Here is an 18,739-nt window from a genome sequence, read left to right as displayed (position 1 = left end):
GTACGAGTAGGTTAGTCTACAAACGTCGCCTAAAGTAATTGATTTTACGCGGCAGAACGAAAGAAGGAAACTCCGCTTTTCAGTTGTCTCAGGCGATTGATTTTTGACAAACAATGACCTTTCAGAGGTCAAATTGCTGTCAAGAATATGAATTGGCTGCTTCGCAGCAATAACATATAAACACCACTACAGTAGGTTAAAATATCAAACTTTTGAACTGTCAAATATAAAATTTTAATCAAACCAAATCCGATTGTGTTACTTTTGGCAAGCATTATTTTCCCCTGCTCCCAGTTGGAGTATGGGGGAATGCTCAATGTTTCCGATTCTATCACATACCTTGTGTTTAACTCTGTGGTAAACTTAAAAGTGATGTACATATTAGAGTTCACAAATATCAACACGGTGTTTATTCCTTACAGTCACATGTTTGAAACCTCTCTCCAATTTTAACTTATGGCTGCCAATGTATCGACCTATCAAAGTCGCTGTGTTCTGAGCATGTAAAATGTCAAAGTAAACTTATTAACCCTGAAAATCGCTGGTGCGTGACATTTTGGCATGCCAATTTACTTTCACAAAACTACATAATTACACAGCAGAAATTAGTATCTCTCTTTAAATGAAATTTTTACATATTTCTTGAACCCTAAACAAAAAACTATTTATAAAAAAAATAATCCTCATAGCACATATGTTCCTGTCTCTTATACACATCTTATTTCATCATATAGCTATATATGTGGCAAAGACAAGCCAAACCAGTCACTCGTCGCAAAAATCGATTTTGTTTTATTAATACAGGGTTAAGGAGTAAAATAAGAGCTATAAAATGGTAAGAAAAATCATTCAAATCGGACATATCCTTATGAAGTTACAAGCGTTTAAACATACAGCTGTTTAAAGAACAATATATGAGAAATGAGCCTTCAAAGTTTATGATTTCAGGCATTACTCATGCAGAAACTATCATCAAATCCTTAAAAAGTGTTGTTTTAACATTGAAAATGGGGAAAATAACAGCATAGAATGATGTAGATATGTAAAGATTAGTTTAGTGCAATAAAATAGATTTTTTAAAATTTGACATTTCAGCATATTTTGGCCATTTTCTCTGAAACACGATTTGTGACGAGTGACTGGTTTGGCTTGTCTTTGCCACATATATAGTCATGATGTGCTTATATATGGTCATGATGTGATGTCTATGAAGTCATCATGACCATATTTAGTAATGTCACATGTTTTTGTCAAATACCAATTTGATAGTCTGGACAGGGCTTTAGATCAGTACATTTGACAATAAGTTTTAAAATATATTCATTCCATGCATACATGTATTAACTCTGTCTCTTATACACATCTAGATGTGTATAAGAGACAGTATATATACTTCTGACCGATTTCCCCTTTTTTCATTAAAAAAAAATCCCTATGGCATGGCCCAGGCCGCCAATGTACATGCGTACAACACGTAGCTGAGCTATGACCCTGGTTGGAGACGAACACGTGTCAATTTTTTAGAGTATTTTTGCAACATACTGAGCAGGCCGTATGGTATACGTCTGTTAGTGAAAACATCATTTTTAAAATATAATTTCTACTGTTAGAGCAATGATTAACTATTACTTTTATGTACGTTAATATATATGAAATCCCATGGTGATAAATATAAATGATAAAGCATAAACGGTTAATGATATGTTTAGTACATGAATGATTGATATAATAAAATAGTGCGTGTTTTGAGCTACAAAGACAAAACTAATAAAAAGAAGTGTTAATGCAATGATGATTACTGTATGTATATTTGGCCGGGCCAATAAAAATAGCTTCCGACGCGCCTGGGGGTCATATTGCACACCAACGGGAACGTCTCATCCAAAAGGTGGTGCGCTATCGTAAATTGCATTCATTTCTCCAGCTGAAATACAAGGAAGGCAGCGATGGGAAAACTGAGGACCAAGAGATCAGCCTTATGCGCAAGCACTTCTTCATGGCATTGGGATAATACATCAGGGGTCCTAAGCCTCCCGGATGTCTCCCTGATACATCAACCCTTACCTAGAAGCGACCAGACACAGCGACCCATCTAGAATTTTAAAACATCATATTCAGAACAGATGAGTAGCGCTAATTTCAATATATGCATTGATTTTAAAATTTAGTGCCAAAACAGGGTAGGGAGATCTGGCCCTGAGACAAATTCAATTCAGTGGCTGTGTTAACCTGGACTCTGTTAGGGATGATGCTAATTACAGTATAGCGTCTAGGAACAATGCTTTAAAAAACATTTATACAGTACGAGAGTGCCATTTCTGGGCATCTAGGCGCATATTAAATTGCTCCAAGCACGGAGGGATTTGGTTCCCTGTCTGGGCAACTTGGACCTCTCATCAAGGATCTAATTGGATCACTCGTCGGGGAATTTTTTGTGCAACCACTGGATCACAAATATCACTAAAACAATATTTGTGCCTTTTTGTAGTGAAGCAGTGGCCGTACCTAGGAAAATTGAGATGTGCGAGGGGGATCAATGATTATGTGAGGGAGCCCTACCTGTGCATGATTTCTTTTTGGCTCAGAAAAATTCATAGATAGGAAGGAGTTGGTATAGGGGGAGAACCTGGGGTATACGTCTTTCTGGCCACCCCCTCGCCAAAATCATACTTTCCTGTAGATACACCATTGGATGACAATGCCTAAATATGACAACACAGAAAAAAACAAAACACAAATCAATTTTTGCCCAATAATTCCTGATACTAAATCATTTTAGTGAGGAATAGATTGCAATTAATATTGCTTTATTGAAAAGACATTATTTTTTTTATTTCCTTAGGATAAATTATACCAATTAGATTTAAGTAAAGAAAAAGTTATCAAACCACTAATATACATACATATTTGTTAAGACAATCATAAATTATTTGATAACTGTACATTGCAATAGACAATATCAACAAAATTGTTTTCTTTCCAGTGTAGTATTATAACAAAACAGATAACAATTTCAATAATATAATCAAACATATATGATTAAATCTGCACCACACTACAGTATAGCCAAGTCTAATATTCATAACCTGTAAATTCAACAACTTATAAATATTCAACAGCTGTGATTCAACTCATTAATATTTATTAGTTGCATGGCAAATAATAGTTAATATATCGTTCTAATGGACTTTCTTCATCCCAACGTTAAAAATCTAAATATTTATCTTTTGTGTTTTAAATTTATCATTCTACTATATCCATAGCTTTCGTGTTATTTAAAAACTTTGATCGTTTTATAACAATTTTTTAAGTGGCTCTGAAATTTCTTGTCATTATTTAAAAGTAGAAACACTAAAATTTAACTTTTTAATTGAATATACAGTATATGTAATTTTTATTTTACCAATATATATCATTACTAGAATCTTCATGGGGCTAATGTCATTACGAATACCCCACACATGTTTTCAGATTTTTTTAAAAATGATTATGGAGATACTTTTTTAAAATTGTACATTTATTTTCAGGTAAATAAATTGCTATGATTATAGAAGTTCAAGTTATAAGAGGTCACATTAAGGACCAACGTCATTTAACTTCAATTCATTTTTTATACATTTCTTAAAGGCAAAAATATTGTTAAAAATATACCATCTCAAAATTAAAGGAAAAAATAATTATTATAATAGGATAGTACACTTAACCACTTTTGTGTACTCCTTTTTCTAATAATAAAATAACTAAGTGTGTATGCCACAATTATAAAATAGGCAGCTGCTATTCTTAAACCAGTCTTACACCAGGCTAATTCTGACATCCAATCAGAATTCTAATCTGTTTGTTTATTCAGAACCGTATACAGTTACAGTCATAAGATATTTTTAATAGATGAAGCAAACCCATTCACCTTTACAATAAAATTTATCATTAGGATCAACAAGTTATTAACTTTCAATGGTACACAGATTGAGAATAACCAATTTGTTGCTGCTTTATACAGCTATTACTATACAAATCCTTCAATTGATTGATTACCAGCCAGTTGTATGCCCATATGTGGCAAAGACAAGCCAAACCAGTCACTCGTCACAAAAATTGATTTTGAGTTATTAATACAGTGTTAGAGAGTAAAATAATAGCTATAAAATGGTAAAAAAATCTTTCAAATCGGACATTTCCTTATGAAGTTACAAGCGTTTAAACACAGAGCTGTTTAAAGAACAATATATGAGAAATGAGCCTTCAAAGTTTATGATTTCAGGCATTACTCATGCAGAAACTATCATCAAATCCTTAAAAAGTGTTGTTTTAACATTGAAAATGGGGAAAATAACAGCATAGAATGATGTAGATATGTAAAAATTAGTTTAGTGCAATAAAATAGATTTTTTAAAATTTGACATTTCAGCATATTTTGGCCATTTTCTCTGAAACACGATTTGTGACGAGTGACTGGTTTGGCTTGTCTTTGCCACATATATAGTCATGATGTGCCTATATATGGTCATGATGTGATGTCTATGAAGTCATCATGACCATATTTAGTAATGTCACATGTTTTTGTCAAATACCAATTTGATAGTCTGGACAGGGCTTTAGATCAGTACATTTGACAATAAGTTTTAAAATATATTCATTCCATGCATACATGTATTAACTAGAGCAGGGCTTCTCAACTGGCGGCCTGCGGGCCATCTCCACCCCGCGAGCGTGTATTATGCGGCCCAGAAGAAAAAGCCGAAAAATCATATTTTCCGTTAGGCTTGGGCCTAGATTTCTAACCTTAACATATTGCCCCACATTGTACCGATTTAATAATCAAATTGGAAGTATCACAGCAAACAGCAAAGAAAAGAAATCATAACATGCCAAATTTCAGCCAAGGGTAGCTTTCTTAGGTCAAGATACCTAGTATGAGAATCCAGCGGCTTATCATTTTCAGAAAAATTTCTAACTTTCCTTCCCCCTGGCTTGCGTCCGCGGCGCTCAAATGCTGCTACGAGCCAAAGTGCATTACTTGCCCTGGCCCTTCAAATTTATTCAATGAACAGTTTGGCCCCTATTGCGATATAGTTGAGAACCCCTGAACTTAAAAACCTCTATTAAGGGAACACCTTTGTGAGTCCCTTTAAAAGGAGAAACACCAAAAAGTGTCCCCTTAACAAATGTTTTAATTATTACCTTTTATTTCACCATGGTCCAAGAGGGTGTCTTTCTAAAAGATTATATATAGTGTAATAGGAAATCACATACACTACAGTAAAATAAAAAACATAAAAAATGTACATGTATACATGTTTTAGACTACTTAGTGTTTTCTAAAGGTTATAAACATTTAAATAAGAAGTATTATTTTAATTTTTTTTTTAAGGTTACAAAGAATTTCTGTAGTCTTTAAAATTACGATTTTAGTGTAGCACCGCAACAGACTTTTTTCTATGTACTCTAAATTTTTGGTCACTAAGTCAGTGGTCTCTGGCAATGTTGTATGAATGTTCTATTTCTTAAGGTGAATTTGTCATTTAGGTATCATTAATATTAAGTATAATAAAGATTAAAGTTTGAATATATATATAAACAACATATACAGTAATAAACATTCAGTTAAGATAAAAAAAATAACAACATTCATATTTTTAAAACAATTGTAAGTTGTAAGTTCAGAAAAATTATGTTTGAAATTTCAGCAACCAAATATGATACACTGTAGTAGGTTTCATTCAAATACTGTAATTTACATTTAACAATAACGTCACAAAAAAAAAAATACATAAAAGATGAACAAAAAAAAAACATTTTCTTGAAAATTTAAATTAAATTGTTTTCAATCGTTTAAATGTGACAATTCTACATAGTTTTCTAGGATGGTCAAGTATTTCCGAGTTATTTTTTAATGAAACAGGCACTTTGCAAAATATATGCATCAGGAATTTATCGCACATTGTTGAAAAACCCATCTCTATAGTTAAAAAAAAACTAAAGTAGCATGGATATACTGTACACAAAATGATTCCGCTTCAGGCAAGACCACTTACTGTAGGTCAAGATTCCTAGTATGAACATCTAATGGCTTATTGAAAAAAAATAACAAAAAAAAAACATTCTTATACCTTCCCAGTGCTTGGGGTTTTCCCCCTCAATTGGCACTGCACACCCAAGTCTACCCACACCCATTTTTGCCAGTAGTGCATTCAAATACTCTGAGGTTTTCAAATATAATTCTTAATATTATTGTAATTATTATTATTTTTAAATAACTGATTATAAATAAAGAATAATGAATTAGATAATTTAAAATTAATAACTTAAATTAATAAATAAATTTTAATTTTTTTTGTTATTTGCAGATGTATGTTTGAGTGTATTATATAAATCTATGACATTACAGTATATAATGATAAATTTTATATCATTTTATCCCAATATTTATGCATTTTAATTTAACAATATGTTATCTGGAATTTGTAAACCTTGTTTTACAAGCTCTCTTTTGAGTTTCTTTATTGGTTGTCCTTTTTATCATTTTATAAGTATTTTATTCAAGTATATTTTAACAGTTTTATGGTGAATAAATAAATTTGAATGTCCAATTAAGTCAAGGGTTCTATGTGAATGTACTGCTGCGCAACCACATTCTATGATGTTACAGTATCTATCACTGCCTTACATTTTTAAGATTGCTATCCGATAACCCAAAAGAACTATCGGTGTATCTAGGATGCGCGAGGAACAAAAAATACTCGCGCTCACCCCCTCCCACAAAATCACCCTAAAGTTGATAAAAATCACCTCAAATCACCTTATTTTGCGAGCTGGCACCCCTCACCTAATCATTGAGCCCCCACTTCACTTTTGCACCCTATCAGCAGCCTCCAACATCCTAAATATGCCACTGAAGTGAACGATAATTACAGCACTTACCTTTGCAATACCAAACTTACAATTTCTTTGTCCACCATTGCTTTTTAATTTAGTACAACTCATTTTTGTTCATGATATAAGTATTTATAAAGTATTTTATATTTATAATGTTGTGTAGCACATTTTCATCACTTCATTAACTTTCTACTAATAAGAGAGTGTATCAAAAAGAAAATCATTTGCTAACATATTTTTGACAGAGGCAGATAATTCCAACACAATTGTCCCCCACAATTTCATACATTGCTGATCTATATAAAAGTACATACTTCTATGAAGTACCACCTAATGTGGATTGAAATTAATAATTCTTTTATCAATAAAATTACAAAAATTTGTAAAAAAAAAATGTTAGGCTTAAATAATTTGAGAACACACAACTTTTCAGTTTACATTACTATGAGAGGTACCAGCCTCCTTCATCAACCAATCGGTCATTTAATCACCGGTAAGTGTTTCAGGACAAAGTTACGAATTACAAAACTGAGTATTGTCTATAGAAGTAGCCACCAGGATTTCATATCATGGTATTTGATTTGAGAACCAGATTCACTATGAAAATTCACCAAAATAATATAATACAGCATTAGTACCATATATTCTCATCTTATACGCGCAACACATACAAATTTTTTATTTTTAAATCATGTTCGTCTTATGTGCGGATAGTCTGTAACACACAAATTTACAAATGAAATTAAAAACTACTAACGGTTAGTATGAATGAATGCAATTTTAAATGCTGGGAAATAATATTTTGACAAACATTTAGAAGCCCATAAAATGGTAATATTTGAAGGATTTCCCCTATATCTGGCCCCGCTTTAGCCAGCTAGATGCAGTATCAAGCCTATAAAAAGCAGCAAAAAGTAGAAATACCGACGATGAAACAAGGGGGAGGGGGTCATCTTGTATACCTGACCATAGAGAAAATAGAACTGTTCTATTTTCTCTATGACCTGACATACAAAAATTGTCCAAAAATCTTCTCAAACTTGGGGGTCGTCTTGTATGCGTGAGTATATACGGTACAGTATATGCTGCGCACATGTATTAAAGAATTTAGATATTGTTTAAATTTCTTATGTATTCACATCATTCGGCTTTTTTTTAAGAACTTTAAAGAGAGTTGAAATTAGCCGTCTCCCTCCCCTACAAAAGTATGCAAACAAACTATATTTCTCATTTTGAGATTAAAACAATTTAATCTTGAGGAATATAAAATTCTTTGAAAATTTAATATTGTGCAGAATATTGACTGTATACTTCATATCAGAAAAAAAAAAAATTGATTAAAACAAGAAATGATAAATAAAACTGCTGAGGAGACTGTATTAGGCCAGTGGTTCTATAAAGTTTTGCACAATTTACAAAAAATATTCACAAAACAAAAATTATCTGGCAGCAATGGAACACGCTGTACTTATCAATTTTAAAAGTCAACATACCATACATGATTCCTATATAGTTAAATAGTTGGTTGAATATATTTCAAAACTGGGTCAGACATCGTTTTGATTTCCCATTTCCCCAAATGGTATTACTGAATGGCAAAACATATCCTGTGATATGAAAAACATTGCTAGATGCAATGTTTTAAAATAAGCAAGATATTGTGGGACGCTTACCACTTTTTAGAATTTATTTTGGAAGTAATTAAGCAAGATATTTAACGTAACAAAATGAGAACGACCACCACTGAATTCTTGCTGACATCTTAAGAACCAACAAGAACACTGGATGCCAGCCTGACCAATGTGGATCAATGACTGATACTGTATCTTGAGTCATAACATTGTACATTCCCGGTACAGTTGAATATTCAGGCTGACCCCTGATCAAAGCCGACATCTTGCATCCATAAAAGCTCAATCAAGAGTCCATACATCCTGGATGTTACTTCAGGCTGACCAATCTAGTGTCCGAGTCCAGTCAGGCTGACCACTGTGGAATCAATGCCAGTCAAGATAAATCCTTAAGAACTGATGGATGTCATTTGAATATGGTTTTAACTACGGCTGACCACTTGAGTATATACTGTACAACAGCTATTTAAGATCACTGCCAAAAGATTGCCATCACTAAGACCAGTGGATGTAAGACAGGCCAAGGAAGCATGAAGCTTTCTCAGCACCACACTCTACAGTACATGCACCCTGACTGTATACCAATCTGGAACTTTGCAGTACTATAGGAGCCTGTGTTTTGTTGACTCCAGATGACAATGAAAGGTCAGCAACTGGTGTTGTGCGGAGGGCGTTCTGGTAAACCTCAAAGATCTATCAGACCACTGTACCGCCTGGCACCGATGTAGTTGACTGCATTAGTCCCTATCCATTGTAAATTATAAACAAAATATATTAGGTTCAAAACATGATTAATATTATTTAACAATTAATTAACATTAAATAATAATATTAAATTGTTACAGTACTATATTATCAGTAGGTTATTGACTACTAACAGTACATTACATTGCAGATCAGATAATACAAAAAGGAACATGATTGTAATAATTCAATTGATTGAAATATTTTATTGAATATAAATAATTATTTATTATATCTGGGCTTTGTTGACAGGTTTTGATCACAGTTTTAAACTATATTTTATCTTCAACTGCCTGTTTAAACATGTTTATATTCCTTATTGAAAAATAAAAAAATATATAATTAATAATTCAAAGTGTGAAAAATAAAAGTAATTGTCACAATACCCATTGTTGAAAAAATTGAAATATGAATATTAAAGAATTTAGAATTCTGCTTTGTAATAAATAAATGTGGATAATGTTTTGATTCTGAAATCTACTATGATGAATGTTGCAAACATGAACATATGAATGTTTTAATATTAAAAATACTGTAAATCCCGAAAAATGAGAACATTAAAGCTACAAGTGCAAGGAAGTTATTAGAACCAGCGAGAAGCACCAATTTTTAGTTCACAAAAAATAAGGAGAACAGCAAAGAATTCAAGAGCAGACCTCTATAATAATAAATAACACACACAGCCACAATTAACAATTTCCACTAACATAACCTAAAGAAGGGGAAAAAAAAAAAAAATCACGATTTTTTGGGGGAAAAAAACTATACTGTATAAGCATGAACAGTAGGATTCAGTGTCACAGTTGGCAAGTAAAAATTATTTCATCATCATAAAAAAAAAGAAAAGAAAGGTAGTTGGAACAGTACAATTACTATACCTCAAATTAGTGGGATTTCTCAGAGTGCATCTCCCCTCTGCCCGTGAGATCTGGGGCATGGTTGGGCTAAACAAAAAAAGAGACCAAGAAACAACGAAAAGGCTCACAATTAGTCACTGGCTACAGACATGCAATGATTTCAATTTTCTTTTTTGGTGGTTTTTGTTAAAAAATAAATGCAGTGAGCAGGTCCAAAGATGAGAAAAATAGTAAGTAAATACATGCACTACAATTAATTGCATCTATGCAGTGCAAAAAACAATGCGAGTGCATTTTTGTTTACATGGTGAACTATTAAAATAAAAAGTGCAAAACAAGGAGGATGGAGTGTCTTTAAATAACACAGCTAAACTGCTATATACCTAAAATTCAAATTACAACTATTAGTATTTCATTTTAAATTGTTATAAAAAAAACACCTGGGTACATTTTAAATTAAATTTTTAATGAGACATTGATGGTATTTAAATTACGTACATTATAGAGAAGCTAACCGTTAACGCTAACTGTTAGCACCTGCATGAGAACGCCTGATCGGTTAGCGCTAACCGTTAGCGGTATGCGGATACCGCTAACGGTTAGCAAGCGCTATCGGTTAGCAAGTTGAGCGCGTTTTTATCATCAACCAATCACACATACGCATTTACAATTTCCAGTTTCTTATTGGCCAGTGATTCGATCATCATATTTTTGGTATCCGGATCGGGATTTTCTTGTGTGGACGCATGGCAGCTTACGGTTATAACCGTTAGCAGCTGTGTGAGAACATAGCCTACAGTACTACCTGAAAAATTGTATTGTACTGAATATGGTGGTGCAGTTTTTACAAATGTGTCCAGATACACTGTACAATACAATATTTTATTAATGTATGTTCATGAACTGGCCACAATACTCTAAACATCATTTCCACTAGACTCCCCTAAAGCTTGTCCACACTACAGTATCAAACATTTGTTGTGTGCCCATATAGACATGATGTGCCTGTATATGGTTATGATGTGACATCATCATGGCCATATTTAGGCAAATAAAATTTGATAGTCTGGACAGGCCTTAATATAATGCAACAGCATACAGTATAACCTCCACCATGAACACCATTATTATATTGAAATATTATTACTGTTAATTGTCCAACTGTATCAATTTTATATTTTACAGTATTTTTCATTTAGAGTTATGATTAGCCAACTGCATTGCTGAAGGGTGAAGTGTCATTGCACAGTGCATTCTATAGAATAAGTGTTAGGCCACGATTGATGTTTAAGCTAACACAACCAGCAGTGCTTCAGTACTACTATATAGCATTCCAAGCAAAAGTACTGTTTGTTTCTTCCATTTGTTTAAATTATTGAATTGCGATGGATTACTCACTTTGATATTTGTATTAATTTCTAATTATTATCAGTAATACTGTATTTAATAAGTATTATGTCTCAATAATGTGTAGAGTGTGACACATGCATCTGTTCTTACCTCTGTCATCACTGGAACAATATAATGTACAGTAGAAGTTTTGTGTATGGGGAAATGTGTACAGTATGTACCTAGGGGAGGTTGAGTAGGATATGTTGTATTGTATCATAATGTATAATTATGTTAATATTGAATCTCTATTTTTGGTACAAAAAATTCAATAAAGTGACTCAATACCTGGTACTTACAAATACACTACACTTATGAATTAACTTTTCTAAAACAAAATTCAAAATGGTTATGAAGAAGAGTGAAATGCAGTATACTGGAGTATTTATTCAATTTTTCTTCAATTTAACAACTTACCACTTTGCCTGGTCTAGCCCACGTACTAACAAAGCCTTCTTGACATGCTGTAACAATACAGTCTTCCTTAAATATAAGTGAGGTCACCCGTTCGTGTGCGATCTTTTTTGCGATTAACGGTTCAAGTATAATCAGTTCATCAATCCTCGGGCACATCGGCGTACCAATTGCCTTTGCCGAGTCTTCTAAGATTTTCTGATGGATCTTGCTGAGAATGTTCATTTTCTCTCCACTTTTACTTGAAACAGATTCCTTTTTACTTTTATCTTTATGTTTATCACCAAGGCTTAGCGTTGAAAACCTACTATGCACCCCGCCATCTGAATGATGGCTGGTGTTTGTGTTGCTGGATGTCTTGCCTTGTGACGATAGACTATTGCACTGCGCTAGACTACTTACGGGACTTTGCATGTTTGTCCGTTGCCAAGAAAGAGGCTGATTCTGTTTTAAAAGATCTTCTGTAAATTCCCACAGACATAGCTGAGTGTCCTGGGCTACAGAGCCGAATCTGTAAAGCACCGGTGGTACACCACCATTACTTTGAATTGAATTCCTCGATTGACTGCTCAAAGTACGTTCTCTTCTAGATCCAGGTGAGCGCTGATCGTGCGGTGAGGTAAAATCGTCATCGCTTCCCATGAAATCCTCATTATGATTTAAGATTTCCGAAGTGTACGGGTCAAAACAGACTGTCGTGACCCACGATTTATGTCCTTTACCTCTTGCAACGACTCGTTTTTCAACAAAAGACCATACAGTTACTAGATCATCTTCACCGCCAACTACAACATACTTTGAATCAGGACTCCAACTCACACACTGGAGTCCACCGAAGTAGCTTTTCATTGAGCCAACTAGGTCCATAGTATCATAATTGAAAATGCGTAGAAAACCATCTTGAGAAACTGTAGCAAGGTATTTGACATCCGGTGAGAATGCAAACTCATTTAGGGAGCCCTCACCTACAATCCATCGAAATACTGGATTCCGATTGGACTTTGTCTTGCATGTATATATGGCGTACCCATCTCCGTGCTTCCAAGTTTGATATTGAGGGGGCGTATTGAAGACTGGGTGCTCCCTATTATAAACATACAACTGACCACTAGAATGTGACACAAGAAACATATGTTCTGTACCGGGAACCCATTTCACACAAGTAACCTTTGTTTTGTCTATAAGTCGCTGAAAATAAAATTAAATCAAATACAAATTGAGAATAACTGTATTTTAAAAATCTACAGTAGATATAGCTGGTGAAATAATGAATTACTGTACATAGAGATAAAAAATATTACTGGTATTTTTATACTTTATTTATAACTATTCTGTATTCAATTTCTAAATATCTATTGTGTTGTTACGGTACTTTCTGTTCACCCACAATTCTTGGAGAGCCAATTTTACAGTGACTTAATTTACTTCACTTTTGGTTATCCTGCCGGCTCCTGTGGTATACAGAGAGTTTTTATTACTTCTATCAAGCCACTTTAGCAAGAAATTTTTTATTCCTTGTTTTGCAAACCTTATTTTTGTAAAAATCATCAGAGGAGGGTGGAAAAAAAAATAAATAGAAAGTTTTGTTTTCTTTTTTAACAAATAGTTTTGCCAAAAAATCCACACAGAGGAGAAAATAAAAATATAATTTTATTGGTAAATGTAACAGTGTAGTAATGGAATAGTTAAATGCTTTAAATTTATATAATTAGAAAGATATATACATATCTTATCTTGGGAGAATAAAGAAAACTTCAATTGTTTTCTGAAATTTCCATTTTTTTCGTGGCGGTGGGTACGCCAATTGGCGAAAAATAAAATTATATTTTTATTCAAAATCATCATTATTTGCAGGTGGCGGGCTCACTAAACAAGGTATAAAAAAGTGTCTCGCCTTATAATTGTTATAATAAATGCTAAAGTAAAAAACAGCTATACTGAATGCATCGTCAAATGCAAAAAATGGTCAATTAAAAACAAAAAAAAAATTTATTATGATAAATTGTTTAATATCCAATCATCAACCTTGTATACCTACCTCATCATTAAATATTCGGCTAACATCTTTCATGATTGGGTCAATTAGTTGAACTTGTCCAGCAGAGAATCCGATAAGTAACGCCACGCCATTCTCACCTGCTGTGAACTGATTTAGGTCGTGACACGTTGGTAGTGTCCCTCCCTTGTATGTGCGTTTATCTATTGGTTTTGTTAAATCTGCAGCCTGACAAGATAAATAGTTAACGACATAAAATATAAAGCAGTTAACTAACTAAATAATTGGTTGTTGTTGATTTACTAGAAAATTTGGGCTGGGCCACTAAGTTGTCTACGGCGTGTGGGGGTATTGGTACTGGTATAGGCATTTATAACGCGCCTCTTCCTAAAGGAGCACCTGTTTAATAGAGATACCTACTGCTGGGGAAGAAACCAATGACTTCGTAGGGAAACATTTACTGCCTCAGGGATGTAGTTATGGTGGGCAGAGGTTGGCGCCACCCAGCCTTGAAGTTTTCCACCCAGTCTAAACTTATTTCATGGCCCTCCACCCATTCAACCCACTTTTCCATCCTTAAAAAACACTAGACAATTCTAGAATATTGGTGCACAAAATCGTAATTACTGCCCAATATATTTTTTATATGTTAGGCCTATATTAAGATTAGGTTAAAGCCTAATTTTCAGAAAAAACATGCACGGAAATCGGCCCTTATCTTCCAAAATGTGTGAGCGGATTTCTAGGCCAAATTTTTGAGTGCAGGATATATTACCAGGGGCAGATCTTACTTTACAGTCACGCACCAGGATATTGTTATTACGGATGGGGTTCACATACTGCCAAGATATTCAGTTGAGCTACATACCTGCAGCACATGGATGATCGCACTTGATCCAAAATCTTTTTATGTTTTCTAGTGCTGCCATTGAGTACTGCACTGATCTTTTATTTTACATTACAAGATTTTAAATTTTTTTAAATTTAAAGACTTGATATAAAAAGTCTGCTATTGAACTAGTAGGCCTAAATATTCAATCTACACACACACAGGCCTATAATATATGAGGCATTGTCCACCAGGGCAATGAGTGAAAAGTATTTGACCAGCCCAGCCCAGTCTAGTTACGAGTTGGCCTATCCTAGCCCTAACTAGGCTAGCTTAGTTAGCTAGGTACGGAAATAGCCCACCTTCCGCACGCCTTTGTACAGGTAAAAATACAGCTCGCGTCCGACGTTGAAACAAATTTTCTCGTTGGAGCCTGAGCCATCCTTAACAGCTACGAATGAAACCTTTACAGGATGACAGCATTGTACATTATATGGTGCTCTTGTAGGTCGTGAATACTCTGATAAAGTCATAAGTTTATAAAGGCCCTCACGAGTTGTAAACTGTGTTTTGACTTCGTCTTTCCCAGAGCCATCAGAGGCGGCCATGATGGTTTCGGAATAGAATAACCCGGATGTAAATGTCAAAAAAATTGCTGAACTTTACTTTTAATTTTGGTTCTCGTCGAGTTCCGCCCCCGGTTCAGCCCAAACTGCAATGTCATTAAGACAACAATCAGAATAAGGCTACTTCTTATAATAAATTTAAGGTTAAATATTATATCTCTAGATGCAATACCAAAAGAAGATTGTTTGCAGCGCAGTGCAAGGTGTGCGATCTCGTCCCGGATCTCGTGCAAATGTCATTATTTTATTTAAAAAGTGTTTTTACGTACTGTAGGCACACGTTTTAAAATAAAATAATGACATTTACACGAGATTGCACCCCTTACTGTGACTGCACTGCGCTGCAAACAATCTTCAAGTAAGGAGTGGACCATGTACGTATCAGCCAGTAAATAGGACTTTCAATACTCAATTATTTATTTGTAAATTAATTTATACAATCTTTTAAATATTGCCATAGAAAACAAAATATATATTAAGCTTTGTCTACACCATCAAATTTCAAAAAAAGTGTCACATAAAATTTTATGGAACATAGAGTTGAACACTTTCAACTTTTTTTTTATACAATTTGATGACGTGATATGACGTCATCGTATCCATATAATGTCACATAAAATGTTATAGTGTAGACATAGCTTAACAGTAGGCGCCTATATACCTAAAATGGGGTAACTTCGGTAGATAACTAACACTTTATGTAGGACCCTATTTTATTCAGACTATACAATTTCGCGCTCAACTATTTGAATAAAAAATCAACTAGGCCTATGAGGTTGAGTAACTTAGGAGTAAAAAAAATACATTATGAAACCCATATTGTCAAAATATTTCATTTAACACAAAAAAAAGAAAAAAAAAGCTTTTATCATGACTTTCTTCGCATTTTGGTGACTTACTCCATTTCATCTTTTTGAATTAATGTTTAAAATCATAAAATGTAAACTACAAAATATTCGTATCCAAGAGAAAGGGTAGGTGTGCGTACCCCTTCCTCCTACTCTCCTGAGAGGGGTTCACATTTTTAAGACAGTTGAAATTAACAGAATATAATTCGTTATTTTCTGTAATTAAACTTACAAAATTTTTAAGAATCTTTATGAGATTGTTTAATACAGGGAGATTTTGCATTACCAACTTGAGAGATTTGAAATGCGTGACTACACCAGTTGAGTGGGTTGGGGAGGGGAGGGGAAGGGCCCATGGGATGCAGGGGAGGAACCCCAGTGGGAGTCCGGGTTCCAGTCACATAATCAACGATTGGTTTGACAATGAACTTAGATTCTACTAAGTGCGTGGTTGGCTGGGTTCCGGGTCAGAAAAGAGATATTTTCTCGGTGAATTGATTCTTATACGAGATAACGAAATAACTCAAGCTACTGCATGGCCGTTTTTATATTTTTAATAAAACCAATTTCTTCTAATTTTTAAATACATTTTGCCCTGAATTCGTGATAATTCGTTATCACGCATAGACTTGTGCTAAAATGCGTGACAAATTTATGATCATCCATGTAGGCCTATTTCTGCGAAATGCGTGTTTCATCCAAAATCACCTTGCGGGACCGTCCCGCACGATGCGAGACGGTTGGTAACTAGTCTTACGAAAACGAAAACAAATATGAATACGTCATTATCATTTCGTCAATCGTGCAAAACCTTTCTTGACAATATGCTGTAAGAGCTGAATATGATCAATCCTTGATTTATGCAAATGCATGAATCACATATACGTTGTGACAGATATGCTACAGACTACAGTAGGGGAAGGTTTGTCTACAACTTTGATGGCGTAACCGTATTCGTTATCGTTGCGAAAACTCGCCCTATAAAAAGGGAGGCCTTTTTGAAGAATAGGCCTATGTTCCATATATAATCAATAATCTCAAAATACTATTGAGTTTCAATAAATGTTGATAACTTAGATTACCTGTGGTTAGCGTTTTATCAAAAAACGGCCACGGCTACAGAACACAGGGCCAAGGTCAACTTCAAAATCACAACGTACTAAATTTCCAGTGGGATGCTTCTTTGGTAGGGAGATCGTCCTTCCACTCTTCCGTAGATTAAAGAATAACTGAGATATATTCGGATGAGGATATAAATTTAAACATTGTGAATATTGTAAAAACAGATAAAACAGACTAGGCAAACACATTTATTTTATGTCTTTAATAGATAAAATTTATTTTCATAGTTTTGATATAATCACTTATTATTTACAGCACATACGACGGTTACAATTGGGCAACACAAACATGCATCCCATCAGTTGACATTTTTGCTTTGGATTTGGAAAAAGTAGTTTCAAACAGTTGTAATTGAATCGGTTTAAATGATACAGTAGGCCGCTAAGCCCCGCCCCTTGCATATTGTTGCTAGAAAATTACAGGGTGGTGAACGTACGGTATGTAAACACGTGCGTTTCTGGGGAAACAATTGTGTTTGTGGGGAAACAATTGTGTTTGTGGAACAAGCGGGTATTCCTGGCGCTGTTCTGATTGGTCAGTTTAACAATCTGGAGATGTTCTTCCAGTTTCCGGTGCTGTTTTTTTCTTTTTCTTTTTTTCAGTCAGTGTGTTAACCTATGTCATTAAAAAATAATTTTATTCTCTCAAAAAGATGATCTCAATCAAGACATTAATGATTACATGTTTTTATATTAATTAAACGAAAATATATCCAAAATGTCTAGTTGTTTGTTGTAGGCCGAACGGAATGAAACACTACCTTAATGTTGGCAGTTAAATTTATGTTTGGGGGGAAGGGGTGTGAAATTAATTAATACCATACTTATTATACAGTACACCAGAATGTGCCCCTTATTTACATTTTGTAATTTCAAAGAATCATTCAATGACGGCCAGATTCCTTGACACTAGATGAAAAGACACTAGCATTACTCCTAATTTACATTGAATTTTTGAGGAAATAATAAAACCACTTAGGTCTACTGAATCAGTCAAATTCAAACATTCATGTTATAGCTAATATACATCCCAAAAAACACAATAACTCATAATAAAGACCTGTATTTTATTCATTGCACAAGCTTATGTGTGCATATATATATATAAACGTCTCAGAACAGCTTAGAATTTCACCAAAAATGCCCAGATTCTATGAGTGTCAAGGAGTTTGACACTCACAAGGCTCCTCCAGTAGCCTCATGCTGAAAATTTATTTATTTTTTTATTTAACTTATTTTATTTATTCTGGAAAAATACAATAGGACACAAAAAAAAAAAAAACAGAAAAAAAAAAATATATAAGTCAAAGGGAAGCATAATTATAAAAACTTTGTCCCCATGGTAAATTCTCAGACACCTACCAGACGGCTTGGTTCACTCCCCATAATGGACCCCATATACACATCT

At 33.9% G+C, this 18,739-nt stretch overlaps 1 protein-coding gene across 3 annotated transcripts; it reads right to left on the bottom strand.

The window, feature by feature from the left end:
* Positions 1–7,107: 7,107 nt before the first annotated feature.
* Positions 7,108–15,525, bottom strand: LOC117113096 (WD repeat-containing protein 20-like). 3 transcript variants are annotated; one of them, XR_004446149.1, is made up of 6 exons: positions 15,099–15,522; positions 13,950–14,135; positions 11,915–13,099; positions 10,130–10,195; positions 7,881–9,251; positions 7,108–7,838 (listed from the first exon to the last, which is right to left on the bottom strand). XR_004446149.1 is itself a non-coding variant. In XM_033256326.1 (5 exons), the coding sequence occupies exons 1-4, from the start codon at positions 15,342–15,344 to the stop codon at positions 10,136–10,138; spliced, it is 1,677 nt and encodes a 558-aa protein (XP_033112217.1). In that variant the 5' UTR covers positions 15,345–15,522; the 3' UTR covers positions 7,108–9,251; positions 10,130–10,135. The 3 variants fall into 3 exon arrangements, 2 of the variants coding, with proteins under 2 accessions (XP_033112217.1, XP_033112218.1); XM_033256326.1 differs by having other exon boundaries at positions 7,108–9,251; XM_033256327.1 differs by lacking the exon at positions 10,130–10,195 and having other exon boundaries at positions 7,108–9,251; positions 15,099–15,525.
* Positions 15,526–18,739: the final 3,214 nt, after the last annotated feature.

Source organism: Anneissia japonica, unplaced genomic scaffold (assembly GCF_011630105.1).
Source record: "Anneissia japonica isolate Jap-2015-1 unplaced genomic scaffold, ASM1163010v1 scaffold287737_len543101_cov190, whole genome shotgun sequence".
Classification (NCBI taxonomy): Eukaryota; Metazoa; Echinodermata; class Crinoidea; order Comatulida; family Comatulidae; genus Anneissia; species Anneissia japonica.
Note: the sequence above shows the minus strand (reverse complement) of the source record. Positions and strands in the feature narration are given on the sequence as shown.

What these genes read in the sequence shown, in the direction of transcription:
- LOC117113096 (XM_033256326.1), bottom strand. Translation starts at nt 15,344, where the DNA reads ATGGCCGCCTCTGATGGCTCTGGGAAAGACGAAGTCAAAACACAGTTT. An exon ending in GCCGAATATTTAATGATGAG is followed by an intron (nt 13,100 to 13,949) that starts GTAGGTATACAA and finishes TTTTATTTTCAG; the next exon opens with CGACTTATAGACAAAACAAA. An exon ending in GGGCTAGACCAGGCAAAGTG is followed by an intron (nt 10,196 to 11,914) that starts GTAAGTTGTTAA and finishes TTTTTTGTTTAG; the next exon opens with CCCAACCATGCCCCAGATCT.